The following is a 21926-nucleotide window of genomic DNA, read 5'->3' as shown; positions in this document are numbered from 1 at the left end:
TGATCACCCAAAACACGAAAGAAATATTTAACTGAAAGAGTTTTCTTTCAGATCTGAGGGGGACCATGACCAGCCTGGCTTTGAATCTGTTGATCCAAAAACTAGATCCTCCATGACGCTTACACTACTATTTAAACAACTTCGCTCATGTTTGGGTCTCTGAGACTATGTAGAAATTGTGTACTAATCGAAAACATATACAGGATATCTGGTATACAAAAGCTCATTTGTTTCAAACGGGGAAATATTTCCAGAAGGAAATGGAAGAAATAAAAAAATTTCCCCTCCAAACTTTTAGGACGGTCTTGCCGGTTTACACATGATTCTGCAATCTGTAACACAACTGTCTTCTTTTAATTTTTGACAGCTCTCTCTCAGCAAAGCTTTTCTCATCTATTGCTTTCATTCCTAGGAAGTAATGACAAGGCAGATTGAAGCGAATTCCCCAACTTGCCTCTCAAGCTTGAAACTGTGTACTTTAACGTTTCACAAGAACCCATTTCCTCAGGGGCAAATTTGTCGTGTTCTAATACGTGGAGTTGCCTTGCCAAGTATCTTCTAAGACTGGCCTCTGCAATGTTGATGAGGCCAAGTGAAACATTTGTGTGCATGAATTTTGTAACAAGAAATCCTGCTAGCACCTGCTGCTCTGACTTGACAAGCTCTGATATGAACATGGGGAACAAGATTCTTGCGAATAGAAATAAGGTGTCTCCCTCGTTGTTTCCACGTTCATTGCTTCTTTTCTTTCCAAGCTTTGACAATTGGGCTTCTTGGAACTGGCGAGAGAAGTTGCCCACTAAATAGCAGACATAAGAGAAAACAGTGACATAGGAAGATTTGTTGATAACAGTTGATAGAACCCCCGAGGACAGGACTAGCATTAAGAACTCATGGTCGCTGCCAATCATGTTAGAGGTACCTTCTTGTTTCAACTTGTTTTCAAGTGCACTCAGAGACTCCAACTGCAAACCTTTGTAAGGCAGTAAAAGCATCATCTTTAAAGCCACGAAACAATCCACTCCAAGAACACTGTCATTCAAGCTCCTTGCGCCACCTTCATCAAGCAATACTCCACCAGATTTTGTAGTGGACTGGTCAATCAGTTTTAACACATCTCTAAATTGAGATGCTTTAACAAGGCTCCTTAAAATCTCTATCCAACACTCATGTAAGGGATGAACCAAAAGTAAGTCTTCTTTCTTTTCTTTCTCCGAAGGTTCTACTTCCTGAAAGCTCTCCCATCCCTCATCCCAATCATCATTGCTCCAGATATTTTCTGCATCAGAAAATACTGCAGACGCTACCTCTTCTGTCTTAATCACAAAAAGCCCTTCCCACTCTTCCAAAATGGCTACCAAAACATTGAAATGAGGAGCTGCATTGGCAACTTCACACAATTTCAAGAAGCAAGAAACTGCTGTTTCAACATTCAAGAGGTCATCAGAGGTAATTTCAATGCCAGGAGAGATGGCTGCCATAAGCTGAGATGATTTGAGTGCAACTAAAGTACTTGTAAACCTGCTGGAAGTATCTGTTTGCTCAGGCAACCCTTCATTGGAAGTACTTTGAGTCTTGTTACTTCCACAGAGTGAATCATCCCACCCTACCCATGGGTGAACATTTAGCTGCAGCTCAGAAGATAAACCCTTCATAGTAGTACCTGTGATCAATTGCATAAGCTCTAGGGCATAAACTCGAACATGACTAGCAAGCTGCAAATCTTCAGAGAAACTGGCAATTCTTTCCCAAACTGCACACCTGACTTTCTTCAACTTCTCCGAATCACCTTCCAAATTACTCAATGACGACACCAACAGATACAATTTTTGGTGTTCCTGAGGTCCACTAGCCAAATCTTGTAAAATTGGTTCTAGTACGTTTAAATAGAGATGGGGAAGATCCTGAAACTCGGTGTCAGCAGGTGCATTTGGAGTGGTTGCATGATGTTGTAGTGCTTCAACAAATACATCTGATATGGCTCCAAAACCACAACCAGAAAATATCATGGCTCTGCAGAAAATGAAAATAACAGCAGAAAGGTCACCAATTAAACCATGGTTGACATACCCAATAATGGTGCTCCAGCCCTGACTAGGAGAAACAGAGTCCTCCATCACCAACCTCATGAGAACCTTTAAACAACTCACTAAGCAATTTGGGTGGAACCTGGTATTTTCTACTGAAATCTCACTGGAAGCAAATTCTTGCATTTCTTCAGTCAATCTGATCCAGAAATTCAAAAGGAAGATGAGGCAGTCCTGCCATGTTGAGTTGTCAGGCATATTCTCATAAGCACCATGTGGAGGTATGATTTCAGTGAAATATTGCTTCATAATGTCCAATGCCTGTGAAGGTTCCAAGAGTTTGATATGCTTTCTAGACAAGTCATAGATCTGCTCAAGGTCACTGGTTATATTCTGAAAGTTTTCAGGGTTGTTAGTGCTAAACTCTGTTCTAACTCTATCCTTCAAAGTTGTCAATAAACGCAGCACATAATGCTTGTGGACATCCTGCCACGATATGAGACCCTCAGCCACTGGATCACTATAGATGCTGACCAGAGTCATTACCATTTTAGACAAAGCTTCTAAGCTAAATTCATCAGTGTGAGCATAGACTTCACTACTGAAAGACTGCAGATTCAAACCACCTAATCCTGTAATATTTTTGAAGTTTAGGTCCTTAACAAAGGAAATTCTTCTACATTCTTCCTCAATAACCTTGTAATAATGAGAAAACCCAATAGCAAATGCATGTGGCTGATCTACGAGTATCATTGGTAAAGGTTCTTTGCTTTGCTCTAACTGCTTATAGCAGTCAGAGAGGAAGCTATATATGTAAGCAAGGCGCTGCTTATTGCAACCATCAACTGCAGGGTATACGATCAAGGATATGGTTTTGATAGTTTCAGCAGCATAACCAAGTATTTCTCCTTTAATTTCTGAGATCTCAGCCGTGATATCATTATTGGTCCAAATCTCAGAAACAAGGATTGAAGTTAAGTACCGAAGTATTACCTGCAAAAGTCAAAAACAAAAGTGTCATTTAAAGGCTTAAAAGGGTTTGACATTATAATCTACCATTATAAGTTGAGAAAAATATACATGCATGCCCATGTACCTCAGCTCGGTTCAAGCCATAGGTATTGGCCAATTTCAACAAATCCTTCAAAATGTGCTTCTTCTCCAATTTTAAGGACTCAATTAGAGAAAAAACAACACTCTCAACGTAGCTGACATCACCAGACAAAAAGCGTGCAGTTTCAACCCCAGGAATTATTTGCTCTAACAATCTAGAATGATCTGCTACACGCTTTTTCTCTTCTAATTTCAGTTTCCAATCCCTCCAAAATGAGGAGTGTACTTCATCGATCTTGTTTATGTCATCTGAAAACAAGTAAAAAGAGAAAAAATAAGAGCATCATCACATGGAAGCACATGTAGGATAGTGTGAGCAAAATTATGCAGTCTTAATTTAAGCAGGCAACTAGAGGAATAAAGTCTATTACCAGAATTAAGTGGCTTATTCCTCTCTTTAAACTTCCTGAGGAGCAGCTCCCTCCTCTGAGAAGGACCTTCACAATCAACTCCGGTATTATGTAATATGCTATAGGTCATTCCCACATTCATGATACTACAAGTTTCTTGGTAGTTTTCCCTGGTTCTTAGCTGCTCTTCAATTACTTCTACCCCACTAAAAGCATCCACAAGATTTAACAGGAAGGAGCAACCGATGACATCTTCCTCTTCAGTAACTGGTGGTTCTATAATTGATTTTGCCAGAGAAGCAATCAGATCGTCTCTGGGAGCAAAACCATTCCTTGCCAACCAGGACAAAATAGTTATCACAGCTTGTGTTCTTACACTAACATATTGCTTTCCAGGAATCAAGCCAGAAGTAAAGTTCTTACCGTGCTCCGCTTTTCTAGTTAATTCAAGCAACCATGGAAGTTGTATAGCAGCAAAAGTTAAAATCTTTCCATTTCCTTGCAAAAGCAGCTCCCAATTAGCCCCATTCTCAACAGGCAGGTTTTTAGCGACAAGAGAAAGTGTATTTTTAATACTATTGAAATGAATTTCTTGATCAACACTGTTAAACCCTTCAACCAGTTCAGAGGAATTTTTCAAGTCAACTATATCTTGAATACTGTAGCCTGGAAGTGAAATAACCGATGAACCTTGAACTGAGAAATTCGGAGAGTTTGACCCTGTCATCATCATCAAAGTCTCACACTGCCCTTGCATGTCTAAATCTTTCCATGCATGGAGCAGCTCACCAATTGATTCCTCATCACAATGGCTCAAAGCAAAACCCAGTAGCTGTTTTCGAGAACTTATATCCATATTCTCAAGAGAAGGACCCCTTGCTATTGCAGCACATAAATCCCAAACAAGACCATGACCCTTTTTGGCCAGAACAAGGCAGAGATCAAAGGCCAACTGCAGATCACCAGCAACTGCAGCTTCTCTAGCAATAGCTTCCTCAACAGCTGAGATTTCTTCCAAAGAGCTCAATCCAAGAAGTTTGGCAACCTCAATTAGTTCATCAACATGTAGATAAGCTCCAGCTTGACTTGTGATTGCCATTTTAATAATCTCCATCGGATCTTTTATTTGCCTGAATTGCATAGGTAGAAGAGTCACTCCAAGGTTTGGAAGTTTAACAGTAAGTGCATCAATAATATCAGCCTCAGCTTTAACATTTCTGCTACTTGGACATAAATTCAGACATTCCTTTGCCTTCCAGATCTGAAACAAGTTATGGCAACATAATCAATGATTCTTTGGTTTTTTTAATGACAAACAAGAAGAACAATCAGTAGTTAAAGACATTCGCTTCAACATCATTGAACCACAAACATGAATTTATGTTGTCATCAACTCATAGTTAAAGTGAAAGCTAAATTCAGTTAAACAGGGACTCTATTGATTTTAATGATCATAACAGAAGAATCATACATGACGTAAGTTAAAATTTGTTAGAAGGAAGCTACCAGAATTAGAACTTATTATGTCATTCCTGTTTGTCCTAAACCATAACAGACAGTGAACTGACTGCAAACTTACTTCTGAGGAATGCAGACTTGAAGCTGAGAAAAAATACTCCCTTGCCGCTTGAACAACAAGATTTTCTGCTTTCTCTGTTGCTAAAGCAACTGAACTTGTACCCTTTAAGTAACTTCTTGCAAGAGAAAACTTCCCTGCTTTCAACAGTCCTCTGCAGAATTCAATTAACATATATTCAAGGTCAAGAAAAGGAAAGGCCTTCTCCTGCAAGCACAGCATATCACGCCACATGTTTGCCCACTCATTATCTGATCGGCCAGGCTGTCGTCGAACATATTTTGAAAGTATGAGGCGAATAATCTGTTTTACACCTTTTTCATCTGAATGGGCTTCTAAGAAAAAATTCATTGGTTTTGGGACCTGTATAAAAAGAATTCCTGTCATTGTCTAAGTCTACCCATAGCATTCAGCTCCGCAGATAAACACCTAGAACTGATGCTTAAAAGGGAAATAATTCAAAAAGAGAACCCATATCCCGTGTTTGTAGTGATAAAACAATAGAAGTGTGACAAACCTGGTAAAACGCCAAAAGCCTCCCTGCTTCAATATGGCCTTCTGCCACTTTGCATCTTTGATCAAGGTTGCCAATACATATTTCAGAATCTGTAAAATTAATTATAGATGGAGCATAAAAGATCAGCGCTACAAAACTGAGGCCTGAAAATTAGAAACGCACACAGAATCAAAGAAGTAGGGGATCTAGGTAGGGAAATGAAAAGAAATCACCCTTAAAACAATAAGGATGAAAAGGAGAAAGACAGATGACCAGAGCAGATGTCTCTTAGAAAATCTTAATGCATTTAAAACTCTTCATCTCCCTTATAGACCTAAATAAAACCTTATATACCCTAATTTTCCTAAACTAAAAGACTTTAAAATACCCCTCTTATCGTCCAGCATGGAAGGACCTAACCAGTCTCTACACAATGTAATGGCATTATCAAGAAGAAATGAAATTCATAGTTCATCCAAAGTCCTTTCACACTTTGAACAAATATCTGAAGCTGATTAGTGATGAAAAAACACTAGATTGGAAAATAAGCAAAATTTATTCGTCTGAGGTAGAAACTACCTTGCTTATGTGGAAGCTTTGACAATATTGCAGCCATGGTACTCCACCTATCTGCAACTGTAAATAAATATACGCATTGCAGAGCACAATCTACAACTTCAACCTCATCCTTGAAGAAGCCACTGCTTTGGAGCTCCTTGCACCCTTCCTCGATGACCATCAAGCATACATCTAATTTATTTGCCAAAGAAATCTCCTTCAGCCATCTAACCAGAAATGACTCACCCATAGTATGATTTTCCAAAGAATGGCCATCTGCAACCTGCTCTTGGGTACCCAAGGTGACACTGTGGGACCTTTTTCTCATAAATGGAATTGCCTTATTCCGCAATGATTCAACCACATTTTCCTCTTTGCACCCATGAAGCATTGTTCTAAATTTTTCATAGTCAGATAATTGTTCCCATGCAACAAGACTTATACTGGTACTTAAATCACCATCACTCTCATCAGCATAAACCAGCTGGTGCAGGTATGAGATATCCTCATGAAACTGCTTCAACTCATAGATACCTTTCTGACAAGCAAAGCCAACCAAGCAGAGGCAGTTGTCTAGCAACCCACTGCAGGAATCAATTTCTCTAGCTCTATGCTTATACCAAACTGCAAGTTCATCTGTTGAAGGCCAAAAAGATCCTAGCAACCGCTTGACAACAGGTTCAGTTCTAATTTGAGTACCAATCTCATGGTTCTCAGGTAATTTATTAATAAAACTTACCATCTTGTCACATTCAACCCAATCTTCTTCCCTCAAAGCAACACTTGCAGAAGGAGACCTCCCAGGAAGAAGCTGCACATATGTTTGCACAGGAATTGTTTCAGGAATAGACGCCAAAATATCTAACATGAAGAAAGCCAGTGAATAAGGATGACGCTTGAAAAGGAGGTTTAAAGCCCCGATTTTTCCATTTTCAGCAAGTGTAACAGCTGCTTCATTCATTGGCATAACACGGAATTTTTTATATTCCTGCATAGAAAACCTACAAAAGCCTATGTCATTAAAAGGTCAATCAGTAGAAAACAATCAGGCTGTGGAAACCTCTACACAGCCACAACTAAATGTAGTGGAAGTAACTATGAGAAACTGGAAAGCACATTACCTGCCCATGTTTATCCCAAGAAATGTTTCCAACCTATCACTGAATTGCAAAAGCTGAAGTCTAGCCACACGGAAATCCCAAATCTCACCACATTCTTGGTTGTTGGATTCAGAAAATTTGTACTGGTTAGTTAACTGCAGGCCATATGCAAGTAAAGCCTTCACTGCTTCTTCTGTTGGTCCAACTTTATCTACACATTCTGAAAGCACAAAAACTTTATCTTCAATGTTTGACAAAAATGTATTTATGTCATTTATTCCCTGGCCTGAACATAACCACTGTGACTTCAGAACTTCATCCCTATCCAACCCATGACGATCAGCAAAGTCCAAGGCAGCCTGATGCTTGGAATTACCAATTAGAATCTTATACATTTCAGGAACAGATCTCTCTGAAAATGATATCAAACTCCAACGCAACCTAGAAATGTCAGATTGATTGGATCCATCTTCAGAAGTTTGCTCTCTATGACTTGTTCTTCTATTACTATTAGATAAACCAAACCTATCATCAGATGATAAAGTCTCTAAAAGAAACAGATATCCTTTAAACTGCTGTACCCTTTCTAAAACAGGCATAGAATATACAGGTTCATCCTCTATTAGTGTCAGACCACTAAGGATGTCAAGCATAGTGACAAACCCCCTTCGTTTTGCAAGAGTGAGAATGTGGTCAGACCACCAAGTAAAATCTACAATGTCAATTAAAATTTCTGAGCATCCATTTAACAGTTTATCAGTCACTTGAGAATTAGCTCTCCCTCCAAAAGAAAAGTTTGTAACTGAACAGCTTTCTTTATCCAGCTCAAAAATATGCAAACATCCATTCATATCTAAAGCGGCAATATAATCACCATGGGCTGAGATTAACACCTTCGGGTAGGCCAGATGACCTGCATAATCTTTTTGTTCACAGTAAACGCCATCAAACTGAGTAGAGGCTAATGGCTCCAAAACCAAATCCTCACGTTTACGCCAAAGAGAAAGATAACAGGATCCTGGAAAGAAAGATAAAAAGGAGTATTAACTGTGAAACTTTAAAAGATGATGATGGTTAAAATCCATCTGCTCATCCCAATCCTTTATCATACAAAACTGATACACAGATACAGATGTTTCTTTGATTCAATCTAATACTTGCAAGCAAAGTCTAGAAGATTTGAGTCATACAACATAACTGCATAAAGACTGTTTAAATTCAAAGTCTAAGTTTTCATTTAAGGTCAAGGGAAATGAAGTATAAAACTATACCAGATTTCCCAGTAGCAGTAATTGAGCTGCCGACAGCACTACCAACAACAACAAGCAAAGAAAGATCTGGATAATAGTCAAAGCAGAAAACATTCTGAGGAAATTGCCTTTTTAAAGCTAAGCCACTATTGTTTGTGGAGGAAATAGAGGCACTTGGCTCTTGACTGATCTCAATATGATGAAAAGCTCCATCAGATGTCAGAACGGTGAAGCTACACCTGAAAACAAGTCCATTAATTACATGCATGCAGCAATTCTGTACCTTTTATGGCATTTACAAACATAAATTTCGAAATCCAGGCTACCCGACCATGAACCAAAGATTGTTATATGTGTTCATGACAGGAAAGAAGACTAGCAAGGGGGGAAAATAATGGGAAACAAAAGCTTACAAGAAAGATTGTTGTACATCAGAAGCATCCTGTGCAATCAGTCCTATTATTGTTGAAGATACCTTTAGATGCCTCTTTGTAATCTTTGTTATCTCTTCACCATTTGCCTTAATAAAATATATTACATCAGCATCATCAATGACTCCAAGAATATCATGAGATTCGGACCAAGCTCCACATGTACATGAAACAAGGCTGCTACCTGATGCATGGAATCAAGTTGGAAACAGTTCTAAACTATAAAGAATGGATTCTATGAGCAATTTACAGATTTAACTTTAACCGGTAACTCTTGGATTCCATAAGGAATTTACAAATTTAACTTTAACCGGTAACTCTTTTCTTCAGCCTAAAGCCATATCCTAGGATGAGTGGCATCCTATAAGAAGAACTTGTTTTTTGTAATCATCAAGAGTTCCTTACTATGTATGTAAATTGCCTGAATCTCCTAGGGTATTCTATTAACCAAAGAGTTCCAATATATATTCATCAGAATAATAATGAATATAAATACAAAATAAATCTTACTAGTAAAAATGCCACATGGCTCCTGGTAATCATCTTCCCTCCGCAAAATTGTTACTTGATTTCCAGCAGCAACAGCAACACGATCCCCTCTCGGGGATATAAATAAAGACACTGGTTTTTTCATTTTCTTCGGATTCTTGTATCCCGTCCATCTCTCTTTAAGCTGTCTTACACCTTCAACCAACAAAAGACCCCAAGAAAGAAATTAAAAAATAATAATACTAAAGCCTTTGTAACTACTTGCATTATACTAAAAAAATTAACTAATTACATCACAATTGAATTATAAAAAGAAAAGCGTTTAAATCTATTATACCTCGAACGGAAAGAAATGATAAGAAACCGCCTTTATCAGCTTCATTTGACTGAATTTAGAGAAAAGAAAAGGTGAAAAGATTAAATTGTAAGATTAAGTTTATTTATAAGAAGAACGAAAAGTAAAAATGAAAGAGGATTATGAAGGGAAGAGGAGGACCTGTTGATGAGGAAGAGGAGGATAATTGGAAGTGAAAGACCTGGAGGCGTGATGACGTGCTTCGTAAAGCACTTCACGTACGGATTCCTCCTCCATGGCCTACGTTTTTGCTAACGCTGCTTGCTATTGTCTCCGTCTCTGTCACTTTTCTCTCCAAGATCTCAAATTCTATTTCCTTTTTCTTACAGAGAGAAACAAGAAGATGAAAAATGGCAGAGCAGATGGCTCTGGCCTCTGGAGAATAACGGGTCGGAAAAGAAGACTTACTTCATAAAATGGGGCTAAGATGGCCCATCCTGACTAACCCTTCAATCGGGCATCGGCTGCTAATGATATTGGGCCACATATACTAGATGGGCTAAAAAAGCTGTTCCCGTGGCCCGGAGCACGGCCTAATCATATCAGTCTGCCTTTAAGATTATACACATCATGGCCCCATCATAAGGCTTTTCTTTTTCTTTAATTTAATAATGAAGTTTTCTTATTTGAAAATTAAGTAGCAAATATTCGAAGTTATTATTGAATTAAATATTCAATGATAAAATAAACAATTTTTTTAATTATAAAAAATTTCATAAAAAAATTATAAATATAATTACAAATCATTAGGTGCTCACTCTATTCTTTTAATAGAACCTCAATTTCCTTGAAGAGGTTGTTTTCAATAAAACAATACTGTAAGGAAAAATTTCCAATGATCTATTCTAAAATACTTTTCTATAATGAACTGAAACGGAGTCAACTGTCCGGGCTAATTCAAGGGAAGTATTTGACTATTCGAACACAACCAAAGTCTTGGGGCAGGACCAACATCATACAACATATTGATCCCAAGTGCCCCTGTCCCTGCCATCCCTGGCCTTTTCAATGCTTCCATAGATGAACCCCGTGGCTCTAAAGTCCATGGAATCTTTGATGGGTGCATGAGACGAAGGTCATCTCTTGCAACTTGCAAGGCTTTGAGCCAATTCAGATGTAGCTCATCCACGTTGCTAAATTATTAATGAGAAGCTAACGATCTGACGAAGAATATTTAAATTCACTAAGCCCATATGGAAATGTCTTGCATTCCTTGTCCAGATCTTGTTTGCTTAATAAACAAGCGTGAATGTCAACTGAATGTTCATCAAAAATAAAACTGAGTCGAGTCATTGATGAATTAAATCTAAAGTTAAGTTTGATATATTGTTGAGAATATGATTGTTAGATATATGATTGCTGAAAATATAATTGCTAAGAATATAATTTTGTAGCGTTTGTTATAATAAGAGAAAATGATGATAGTAAGAAATGTGATTGTTGAGAGGATTACATTATAGTGTTTGGTTTGTAAGTATTTTATTGAAAATGTAATATAAATTGACAAAATTACTTTTATGTATAAAAAACATATAAATTGAATAAATTTTTAATTTTTAATATAAAATTTGACTTTTCAACTTTAAACAATTAAAATAATAAATAATAACATTAAAAATAACATAATATTTTTATATTAATTATTTAAATATTAAAATATGTAAAATTACTATATATTTTTTTTCGTCTTGAACTTGAAAAAATAAAAAATAAAAAAATTATCAAAGACAAATCTATTGATAGATAAAAAATTCTATCAATAGATCACATTATCTATTGATAAATTATATTATCTATCGATAGATAAATGGTCGTTGTTAAAAGTTTGAACATAATCTATCAATAGATGTTCTTTATCGATAGACATTCAATTTTAAGTATTCCTAACACTTTCTTTCTCTCATAACCGTAGCACCAAAATATTTTTCCCTCTCAAATCCTCTCAATTCCTTAGTAAATTTTTTCAATACTAAACCATTTAAATGTTTTTCTCTCAAATTTTCAGTATCAAAAGCATAAAATTTTCTCAAAACACTTCCAATTTTTTTAAAAATTTAAATTAAGGTTTCATAAAACCAAAAGTCTCAATCTCTTTAATTTTTAAATTTAGTGGTGAAATTTGATACACATGTGTTGATGACGAGCTACCTTTCTTGTGAACAGTGAGAAGAAGGAGAATAAGGCAAGGTGAGAAGGAGGAGGAGAAGGCAAGAAGGAAGAAAGTGAAGAAGGCAAGAAAGAAGAAAGTGAAGAAAGTGAAGAAAGTAAGAGGGTTGAGTGAGATGGACAATTTGGGAAAGAAAAAATATGTAACTTTTCCTTTGCAGACAGAAAGTTACTTTCCCTCCTTGAGAGAAGGAAATGACATTCCCTTCTCTCATCATAATGTGATTAAAATTGTAAACACATTACATTCTCTTTTTGTCAACCAAACGTTGCTAAGTGATTGCAGCCATTTAAATTGTAGAAAATGTCTTCCACTTACACCATACCAAATGCTCCCTAAGTTTCAGCTTGACACCGTTTCCCAAAGTTCTCAGTTTAGGCATCAACGCATCTCTCCAAGGCAAGCAGCAAATCACATTTTATACCTCAAAATGAAACCATCCTTGGGCCCATAACATACAACAGATCTCTCCACCTTCGGTCTATCATTGGCAAACAAACATAAATAGATCGAAACTTACTGAATACAAGGGTGTAAGGGACCACTTCTCGTTCGTTTTCTTCTTCTTCTTCTTCTTCTTCTTTTTCTTTTCCCTCGACCTAATTATATAAATTAGCACTAACCCCCCACTGATACAACCCACTATTAGTTCCCATGGATGACAACCTATGACTTCGAACAAGTAATAGATACGGTGAATTTTACCTAACTAAACTAAATGTTAATTATAACAAGGACAAAATTGATCCATCACCGAATATATTCTAACCTACATTTTAAATCCACCATTACCAACAAATCAAACTAAATATATAACTGTTCAAATTATCCGTACGTTTAGAAACACTCCAATGACAGTGACGCTGTGGCAGCTACCTCAACTTTTCCCTATTGACTTTGTATGTTAGACATCAAAACTATATTCTCTTTTGCCATGTGGCTGCTAGCTTTATACACACATAGTTTCACTAGCATGTACTCCTTTTCTTTTGGTTCTTCTGCTTCCTTCTTCTTCTCCCTCTTTTCTTAATTATTGTCAATATTCCGATGTTTTATGGTTGAACTCTCTTATTGTCAATATTCCGATGTTTTATGGTTGAAGCTTTCCGTGCCTATAAGTTGCTTCTCTGTCAAGACAAGAGTATTTGAGAATAATTAATATGCTAACACATGCTTCAACGATCACATGTTGATCTCCCTCATCACCTCTCTCCATAATCGAAGACATGACCGGAAAAAAAATAGTTATTTATAAGATTAATGCTCCTCCTTTTACTCGGAACCTCTCATATGAATGCATATTGCGTTTGTTCTTTTATTTGACTGCTTGCTCAATTAAGAAAGCCTCTCTGATGAGAGAAAGAGGAACCTTTGAATTTCAAAAGCTGGAGATGATGATCATTCTTTTATTTTAAGATTCGTGGCTTAGATATCCTTTTCCTTCTGTTGGAAGGTGTAAAAATTAGGGTGTCCCATAGATTTGATTACTGATAATCGCACCAGGGAATTCAAGCACATGAAGACTACAGTGGAATGTGCAGTTTTAATTAATTAAAAACAGCTGTCCATAAATTTATATCTCATCGAAACCTCGAAGCACTCAAGACTCGACCCTAGACAGAGGGGAGTAAGGTTTTTCCTAGACAAGAAGCTGTTCATAAAATCATAACAAATTAAATCCTATCCTCAACTTTATGTCTTTTTCTGTTAATGGCTTCCATTGTTTGAACCAGATTGAAAGGCACAAGTGGAGGGACCTGCAGCTTTAATAAATTAATTCTAATTATCCAATCAACTTTCCGACTTTGAGAATCAAACCGTATGTGCAGATTAGAAGATGATCATTTGCTATCAAACAGATAAAAGTATGCCGACTTTGGTAACATTTTTGGAAATGCAAATAATCGTTTCACGGTCACTGCTGGAGGCATGCGTTTTCACTGTTGGTGATTGGCTCAAATTCAATGACTCCTTCACCATGACATGCGCATTTTTACGACATCAATGGCTACGCATACTGTTCATACAAATGCACGTGCCAAGAATAAAGAAAAAAGAAAAATCCTCCACCATGGGGAGTTTGTAAACAATTGTGAAAGCGATTGCTAGTGGAATTTCTGAATCTTAATCATGATAAATGTTCCATATGCTTAGCAATTATGGTGTTTCCTTATCCTTCGTCCTTGGTTGAAGGAGCCATCAAACAGTGTAGGGACTGAAAGACCCTTCACTCTCCTATAAATCGGGGGAAGACAACTGAGTTTATGTCGTGGGATGGAAAAAGCTCACCGAAGCAAATACATATACATGTGGTCCTGGAGGAGTAGACATGGCGTGATATTGGTTCGGCTCATCTTCTTCAGAAATACAATGGGAAGATTCGAGGCGAGCCGAATCAATATCACTCTTGTATGCTTCTTTTTATATCTGGTTTTGATGAAGAAACAAGAAAGTAAGCTCTGGGGAAACTACATATGCTGCAAAACCATGGTAATTACTGTATATGAACTTTCTCTTCCATATGTAAATCTCACCTTCCGACGTTTTCCCCCTTTCCTTAACCTTTTCAGGTGCTTTTTGCATTCACTCCTGTTTTGCTGCAATGAATAGCTAGGTTGATTTGAAAATGCTTAAACAGTGCTGCCATTAAAGAACTTAATTTCACACTGAATACATATGGAGGATATCATCAAATCAGATAGAACTTCTTTCTGTTTCTTGAATGTCATCTTCCAGCAGAAACTAATTCATACACCCAGTCCCCATTCAGTATTCTTTGGATCTCTACGAGTTCATTATCCTTCAATTCATATGATCGCTAGTTTTCAACTATATATCTGATGGGTATTTGCTTAGTTTCTCCTTCTTTTGTTTTAAATTTTTCTGGGGTTAGAAAGTTAGGCTTTTGCCTTCAATCTTCATGGATGCTGGAGAAACATATGATGATTAACAGCAACAGTAACTCTTTCAATACTGAAAAACTTGTCTTCCCACCTATCTTGTTGTAAACGGTAATGCACAATAGACGCCTGACCGAGTCAGTGCTTAGTTTTTGCTTTAATTTAATCACTTTTAGAACACATATATATATATACCAAAATTGTCACCTTCATCTAAACATCAAAATCCTCTGCATTAATTTTAAGGTATCTTTTCGAGTTTGACAACTAGGATCTATGCCATTACAGAACTCTGTAACTGTTAATTTACTTAGCAAATTTCCTGCATCAAACTACTTCTACATGGAGGGTAACTTGCTTCTGCTCGATCTTTTATGGCATTTTCCTTAACAGACGAATTTTTCGCACAAAATGAAGTGAGGGAAAGTATTGCCACACATAAATATACATAATTAACAATAATGTAAAGCATATATAAGGTAATTACCTCATTAGAAATGAAATTCTCCCATAAGTACTAATATTATAGTAGTATAATTAAGTATACAGTCTGCCGCCCTGGGCATCTGCTTTGGCCGTCCAAGCTAATAAACTTTAGATTTCTGGCGGGCTTTTACCTTGGCCGCCCCACATGTTTTGATTTAATTGCATTTTACTCTCTTTAATATTTACGAATATCATTAATTGATATATTTACATAATATATAAGTTGACATGTCACTCAAATTTGTCTTTATGAAAAAAATAATCACCGCAAGTCAACAGCACACAAAATCAATAAATTACATATAATTCAATAATACATAAACATCGTTCTATTTAATACGAATTTTGAAATTTTCAGATTTTATCTTATATCTTATGAGAATGGGATTTTAGAGATGTTTGAGAATATATAATAAGATTGAAAGCATTTATAATTTCGTAGCGTATATTAATTAATTTATATTATTTTGATTTATTGATTGATACATAATTCTTTACTTAAAAGAGCAAAGTTTAAATCCTCATTCTCTCAATTATAACAATTTCATAAATACATATAGTATATATTTTGCTTTTACATTACGCGATCAGTTCTTAATTTTCACAAAAGACATTAATTGCATTTTAGTTTGTTGGATGACTTTTATTAATTAGCTAGAACTTGGTTCCAAACATAAAACTGTCAAACCAATATATAGAATATGACAGTGACTGCATAGTACTGCATTTTATGATCAATTTCAAGTCGATCTTCTGGCATACTTATGAAAGATGCTTCCTTTCCCAGCTTTGGATTTTAGTGAAGATTAATCACCAAAGGTCTCATTAGTCATTATCCTTAATTTCCATTAATCTTTCTAAAGATCAGGACATCCCCAAATTTCTGGGAAGGAGGCTTTTCAAGCCTAAGATCGGTTTAACTTATTCAAGCGTCTCTTCTCTAACATGCAGGCTGACTTTAATTAGAACGCAATGGTGACAGTGAATTGAATAATAAAATTTTTTGCTTACTGACAGTGAATTGCTTCCTTTCTTCCCATTCCTTGTTCCCCCTTCTGTGACTTTCAATTCAGACGTGTGTAATTTACCAAAAACAAATTCACATATATCTGTTTGTTTTTGTGAATAAGTTGTTCTAATGATAGTTCCTTCTTTGTAGTACGAGAGGGTAAAAAATTCAATGTACATAAGAGAGGAAATAAACTTCCCTTAATTCAAGCAGAAACTTTCTTGTACTGCAGTGTTAAACTGTACCATGATTAATGATATTCTTTCTTCCCTTTGGGAAGTATATATGTTGTTTCTGAACAGCTTGATCAAATACAAATTCTGTTGCAGCCTTCTAGGTTATCTTTCTTTTGCGCCAAGGGAGGGAAGCTAGGGTTTCATCTTGATCAAACTTAATGGAAGAGGGCTTATAATTAAAGCAGAAACTCCTGCAAAATCTGTTGGTAACCCAACTTGCCTGATCCACTGCATAGTTTCTGCAGTTTCATTATACATATCAATGGCTCACCGGACCCTTATCATCGCATCTAGGTTGATCTTCTTGACTACCATATCTCATTTTTTTTTTTTATAATTAAATAGCTATATAGAATCTGCCTAAGTTGCAACAACTCAAAGCTAAAAGCTATCGCTGCATAAGATCTTTGTTCTTTAAGGTATGCCGAACGTGGGATATGAGACAGGGAAACTGGAACATGTAAGCACATTTTGCTTTCAAGAAAATTAATTACTTGATAACTTTTAAACTAATGAACTTAAAATTATTTTGATGTAAAATTGAAAGGGATTTATCGACATATCTATAATATACATGTGATAATGTGTTTAATTTTGCCATGGACAGTACTTTATAGGATGTGGAATTGCATGTTGAATGCATGGTATAAGACAGGTCTTTTACTGATTGAAAATTTTCTAATAATTAATCAGCAACACCAATTATATACGTACCATGCATCCACTAAATATGTTTCTTATAAGAGATAAAATTTGCTGTGACCAAACACATGGAAAATATTGTTTCCATGATTTTATTAAGATGGATAATGAGATATTTAACAAACGAAGCTCATATAATCAACTCGTGATAGTTTAATAATTATATTAATTTATTAATTATACCTTAACAATGGCATGCAGCTTGTGAAGCTTAAAATAAGTTTTTTTTTGTTGATTTAACTAACAAATTATAGTAAAAGAGTCAAATGGTATCCATATACTTATTCATGAACTCTAAAAAGTTGAAATTACTAGCAAAATTAATACAAATACACCTAAAAAGCTCAAGTTTTTCTGTCGCAATCTTCTAGCTACCACATAATTTAGTATTTATAAAGAAAACGAAATTTCATAATTAATTTTAGATATATATATATTCTGTTCCTTTTCTGGGATTAGTGGAGCGTGGATAACCCGCATGCAGGCTTTGGGTTTAAACCCAAACATTTGAGAACTGCCACAATCTAAGCCCAGAGAGGTGACAGAGACGGAGGCTTGCTGAAAGGTTTCAATTTTCTCCATTTGGGCTTTTACTAATTACTATCAGAAATTTATAGAGCCTTTGCTCTTTTGATTATAAAACAAAGACTAGGAGTCGTTAATAAAGTTATGTCCTTGCTAGAAATTCAACAAATATACAAAGACAGTGATGAATTAAACAAAAATTCTAGATTTGAGCTCACTCTTCTATAGAATATTAGAAAAGAAATTCTGTCTTATTTATATACACGTCAAGAATTAGGTGAATTTTAATATAAAAAGAAATTTATGTTGACTTTGTAATACTAGTATAATATTATTATCTTAATTATACGATTTAATTTATAATAAAATCTATTTATATTTATATAAATAATCAATTTTATTATGTATCAATAACGAATTTATCGTTATAAAATCAAATTGACATGCATTACAGGGTATGTAATATATTTTTATATGTTTATAATGTATTTGGTTAAGACACAATTAAGACATGTCCAATTATATAAAATATAATTTTATTTTAATTTTTAATTAATAAAATAGTATATAAAAACATTATTTGAAATGATGCATTATTAACTAATATATTAAAATTTTAAATTAAAAGTAATAACTTTTCTATTTATATCACATAATAAATATAACATTTTAATTTTTTTTTATTTATTTTACATGCATATATCAATACTCTATGCCTAACTGCCAGTCCTACAAGCAACTGTATAGTTTTAAATTTCAATTTTCAAGTCAACTCCTGAGGAGTTAGGGAAGAGCCATTCTGTTTCAAAAAAAATTGGGAATCACAATTCAGAAATTTCCCAAATATTTTTTGCAATAAAATTTCCGCCTACAAACGCTGGCCCCACAACAATCCCAAGGAGGGCTCTCTCTCTTTCAAACAAAGCAAAAGCATGGCTTGAGGAATAACCAAAGACCAGAGTTTTAAGCCTTTGAGACAAGACATCGCCTGCACTATTCACCAACCAAACCAAAAGTAGCAATGCTGGAACCATCTGCTCAGAACCCCAATTACCTAATCCCGCCACTCTCGCCGCTACCACCCTCGCCGCCTCCACCGCCGCCGCTAGAGCCGTCGCCACCATCTTCAACACCCACTAAGCACAATCATTTATTCTCTTTACTCTCAAAAAGACCTTCCCTCAGGGTGACTTCAGAGTTTGACAGTGACAGCCGCATATTCTTCCACAAGGTGTCGTGTAAGCTGTTTGACAACCTTGCCAAGCTTAAACTCTCGTTCGTCAACAACAGCAAACGCGAGATCTCGGACCCCCAATTGGCGTTAACTTCAAAGTACTTATCTATCCACTACGATCCTGAAGAACAAAATGCCCTCATCAAGAGCTCCTTCGATGTCGGTCCTATGTTGCATTTCAATGCTGCCCATGATGTCAAGGTTTGCCGTTTTCCTTTAGAGACCTGTGTTCTGCTTAGTGGTAGTGCTTCAGTTGCTTCTGTTACTGAAAAGTATATAAAATTGAAAGCTTCAGAGTATTATGTGACCCTACTTATTTACCCTTTATTGCTGTGAATGAGTAATTTGTGAGATTGCTTGGTTTGGTGATAGTTATTAAGATGCAGATTTTCAGAGTTCAATTGTAATTTCTCTTCTTAGGCTACAAAAGAGAATTTAGAGGTTTGGGATTTGGTTGGTGATGGTTTTTGAACATTTGAGGTGCAAATGTTCATAAATTGATGATGGGGTTTTACAGGACTCTGCTCTCGTATAATGGACAAGTTGGTCTTGTTACTTGAAGACCCCTTTGAGCATTCTTTTTGCATTTGGATTTTTATCTTAAAAACCTTTCTTCTTTTCTTAATATGAGATATATGCCTTTGGGAATCAGAAAATAATTATTGCTTCTGAAGCCAACACTATGATAATAGTTGTTTGAGTGCTGAAATGAATATTACTTCAAGCCATATATGCTGTCTGCTTAATATCTCATATATTTTTCTTAGGCACAACAAGGTGAGGTGGCAATGGTTGCAAATCTTGCTGATCCCAGCTATGCTGTTGAAGTATCATCTCCTGTTCCATATGTTGGTTTGGTGAGTACTATTTATACTAGTATCGTGCTACTCAATATCAATCAATTGATATTAAGGTTAGGAAATTTGGGAAACTAACTGTTCTCAGATGATACTTGGTAGTTTGGCAGCACTTTAAGCTGTTTTTCCTATTTTTCCTATTTATTTATATTAGTTCTGCTAGGTATTTATCATAACATTAAGTTTGAAAAATATTTGTTATTGTCTCTATGCATTAATCAACCAAAACTATGCCTCCTTTTGCATCACACAAACACCTGATCAATTGTAGTGCTCTTTCATTTTTATTCTATGCATTATCAACTCCACTGTGCTTCTTTTTCACTTTTATATATTTAAACATGGTCATAGCTTTTCTCCCTCTACTTACCTCTGTTACTTTCCTGTTACTGCAGCCCAAAGCAACAATTAGATTCCCTATGGGTGAAGTCACATTAGAGGAGAGAGAAGAGGAGGAAGTGCCGAAAACGTTGTCAATAAATGGAATTCTTAAAGGTCCAATTTTGAATGGGGTCTGTGCTGCTCATTACAAGGATGAGGAGCTGAAACTAAGATACTCATATAAGGTGGTTTTTCTTTCAGTGTTATAACTTTCTGCTTGTGTGCTTGTTTATCTACCTATTGATTGATGGCCTAGGCTGGGCTAGCTTCTATGGGTGATGCACTGGTATATTTCTTGTTTAAAAACTTAGATGGCTATTTGTTCAATGTTTGACCTAGGTGACTGATAACCTCCTTCACAGGAAATGTTGGGTCGGAAACATTATGGATGTCCAAATTTTCTATCTTTTTGAGTGCTTTGTTTTTAGTAGATGGTTCTGATGGTTATCCAAATTGCAGGATGGGGCAATGTCATTTATTCCTAGCATTTCACTGCCATCAAATGCTTTATCATTTGCATTCAAGCGACGTTTCAGTCCATCTGATAAATTGAGGTTAGAACTCCCTCTCTCTGTCAATTTTGGAATCTGTCTTGGAATTGTTTGTGCTTATTGGCTATGGATGCAGTGTTATTTTGTTTTTGCATCAGATATATGTGGGAACATATTTATGGGAAAATAGACTTCTAAGAGAATCTTAGGAATGCCTGAAAGTTAGAGAGTTCTTTTTCATGCAATGTCTATTTTTATTGAAGTGTTTTCTGAGCCAGTTTTTGTATTTATCTGCAGCTACTGGTACAATCTTGATTCAGACTATTGGAGTGCTGTGTACAAGCACACATATGACAAAGACTTCAAATTCAAAGCTGGCTATGATTCAGAGGTTCGTCTCGGCTGGGCTTCTCTATGGGTAAGCTCTTCTATTTGCTTAACTTTGTTGCTTTCTATATCCTGAACTTTGTTGTCATAAAAGGCAAGGCCACATTGTATGCTTGAGATTCCCTTAATGAGAGCTTTTGCATGACTTGGAAATTTCTTAATATCACCATTTCAGGTTGGAGATGAAAACGGCAAGGCAAAGACAGCCCCAATGAAGATGAAAGTCCAGTTTATGCTCCAGGTACCCCAGGATGACATTAAGTCATCAGTGTTAATGTTCCGTGTTAAAAAGAGGTGGGATATATTGTAGGCCATCTGTGGGACAGCCTTTCCCCCTTTCTCATACATTCTCTCTTTATAATGGCATAGTTTTAGGACACCTTGTAATGATGCTTATTGCTATATAATGACATCAGTTGGTTGATAAAGTTACTCTTAAAATGGTTTCCTTCTCTGGCTATGAATGGGTTGATGCACCTCTGCGGACATTAATCCCGGCTATGGAGTAACCATGAAGTGAGATGAAATTGGAAGTTTTAAAAAGTGTGATTACAAAGAGATCTGGATATTTTGCTCAGTCTTAGGTACAACCGCATGTCGTATGCTAAACAGGAGCAAAGCTGGTTTCCATCAATTAATCTACGCTGAATTTCCGCTTTGTGAAATAGCAACGGCAACAAACCAGCAACACAACTTAGCTGCTTTCCCAACAGATCACTTTCCAATTGCGCCTATATGAAAGCTGCTTAACTGGTTTTAACAAATCACGAAGCTGATTTGCAGTTACAGTAAATGCATTAATAGTT

At 36.0% G+C, this 21926-nt stretch overlaps 2 protein-coding genes across 4 annotated transcripts; one reads left to right on the top strand and one right to left on the bottom strand.

Moving 5' to 3' along the window:
- Positions 1-166: 166 nt before the first annotated feature.
- Positions 167-10117, bottom strand: LOC18605822 (neuroblastoma-amplified sequence protein). 3 transcript variants are annotated; one of them, XM_007039081.3, is made up of 12 exons: positions 9887-10117; positions 9728-9776; positions 9412-9585; positions 8884-9085; positions 8492-8709; positions 7242-8238; positions 6142-7121; positions 5584-5672; positions 5070-5429; positions 3512-4751; positions 3124-3389; positions 167-3020 (listed from the first exon to the last, which is right to left on the bottom strand). In XM_007039081.3, the coding sequence occupies exons 1-12, from the start codon at positions 9980-9982 to the stop codon at positions 390-392; spliced, it is 7302 nt and encodes a 2433-aa protein (XP_007039143.3). In that variant the 5' UTR covers positions 9983-10117; the 3' UTR covers positions 167-389. The 3 variants fall into 3 exon arrangements, with proteins under 3 accessions (XP_007039143.3, XP_088660841.1, XP_088660842.1); XM_088804715.1 differs by having other exon boundaries at positions 8492-8703; XM_088804716.1 differs by lacking the exons at positions 9728-9776; positions 9887-10117 and having other exon boundaries at positions 8884-8990; positions 9412-9579.
- An 8457-nt stretch (positions 10118-18574) lies between these two features.
- On the top strand, positions 18575-21548 carry LOC18605821 (outer envelope pore protein 37, chloroplastic-like). The gene is made up of 6 exons (XM_007039080.3): positions 18575-19205; positions 19772-19861; positions 20257-20427; positions 20702-20796; positions 21031-21151; positions 21296-21548. Exons 1-6 carry the CDS (start codon positions 18792-18794, stop codon positions 21428-21430), a joined length of 1026 nt encoding a protein of 341 aa, XP_007039142.3. The 5' UTR covers positions 18575-18791; the 3' UTR covers positions 21431-21548.
- The last annotated feature ends 378 nt before the right edge of the window (positions 21549-21926 follow it).

Source organism: Theobroma cacao, chromosome 3 (genome assembly GCF_053813885.1).
Source record: "Theobroma cacao isolate CCN51 chromosome 3, ASM5381388v1, whole genome shotgun sequence".
In the NCBI taxonomy this organism is placed as follows: Eukaryota; Viridiplantae; Streptophyta; class Magnoliopsida; order Malvales; family Malvaceae; genus Theobroma; species Theobroma cacao.
Note: the sequence above shows the minus strand (reverse complement) of the source record. Positions and strands in the feature narration are given on the sequence as shown.

What these genes read in the sequence shown, in the direction of transcription:
- LOC18605822 (XM_007039081.3), bottom strand. Translation starts at nt 9,982, where the DNA reads ATGGAGGAGGAATCCGTACGTGAAGTGCTTTACGAAGCACGTCATCAC. An exon ending in CAAGTCTGCATTCCTCAGAA is followed by an intron (nt 4,752 to 5,069) that starts GTAAGTTTGCAG and finishes AACTTGTTTCAG; the next exon opens with ATCTGGAAGGCAAAGGAATG. An exon ending in ATGGCTTGAACCGAGCTGAG is followed by an intron (nt 3,021 to 3,123) that starts GTACATGGGCAT and finishes TGACTTTTGCAG; the next exon opens with GTAATACTTCGGTACTTAAC.
- LOC18605821 (XM_007039080.3), top strand. Translation starts at nt 18,792, where the DNA reads ATGCTGGAACCATCTGCTCAGAACCCCAATTACCTAATCCCGCCACTC. An exon ending in AACTAAGATACTCATATAAG is followed by an intron (nt 20,428 to 20,701) that starts GTGGTTTTTCTT and finishes TCCAAATTGCAG; the next exon opens with GATGGGGCAATGTCATTTAT. An exon ending in TCGGCTGGGCTTCTCTATGG is followed by an intron (nt 21,152 to 21,295) that starts GTAAGCTCTTCT and finishes TCACCATTTCAG; the next exon opens with GTTGGAGATGAAAACGGCAA.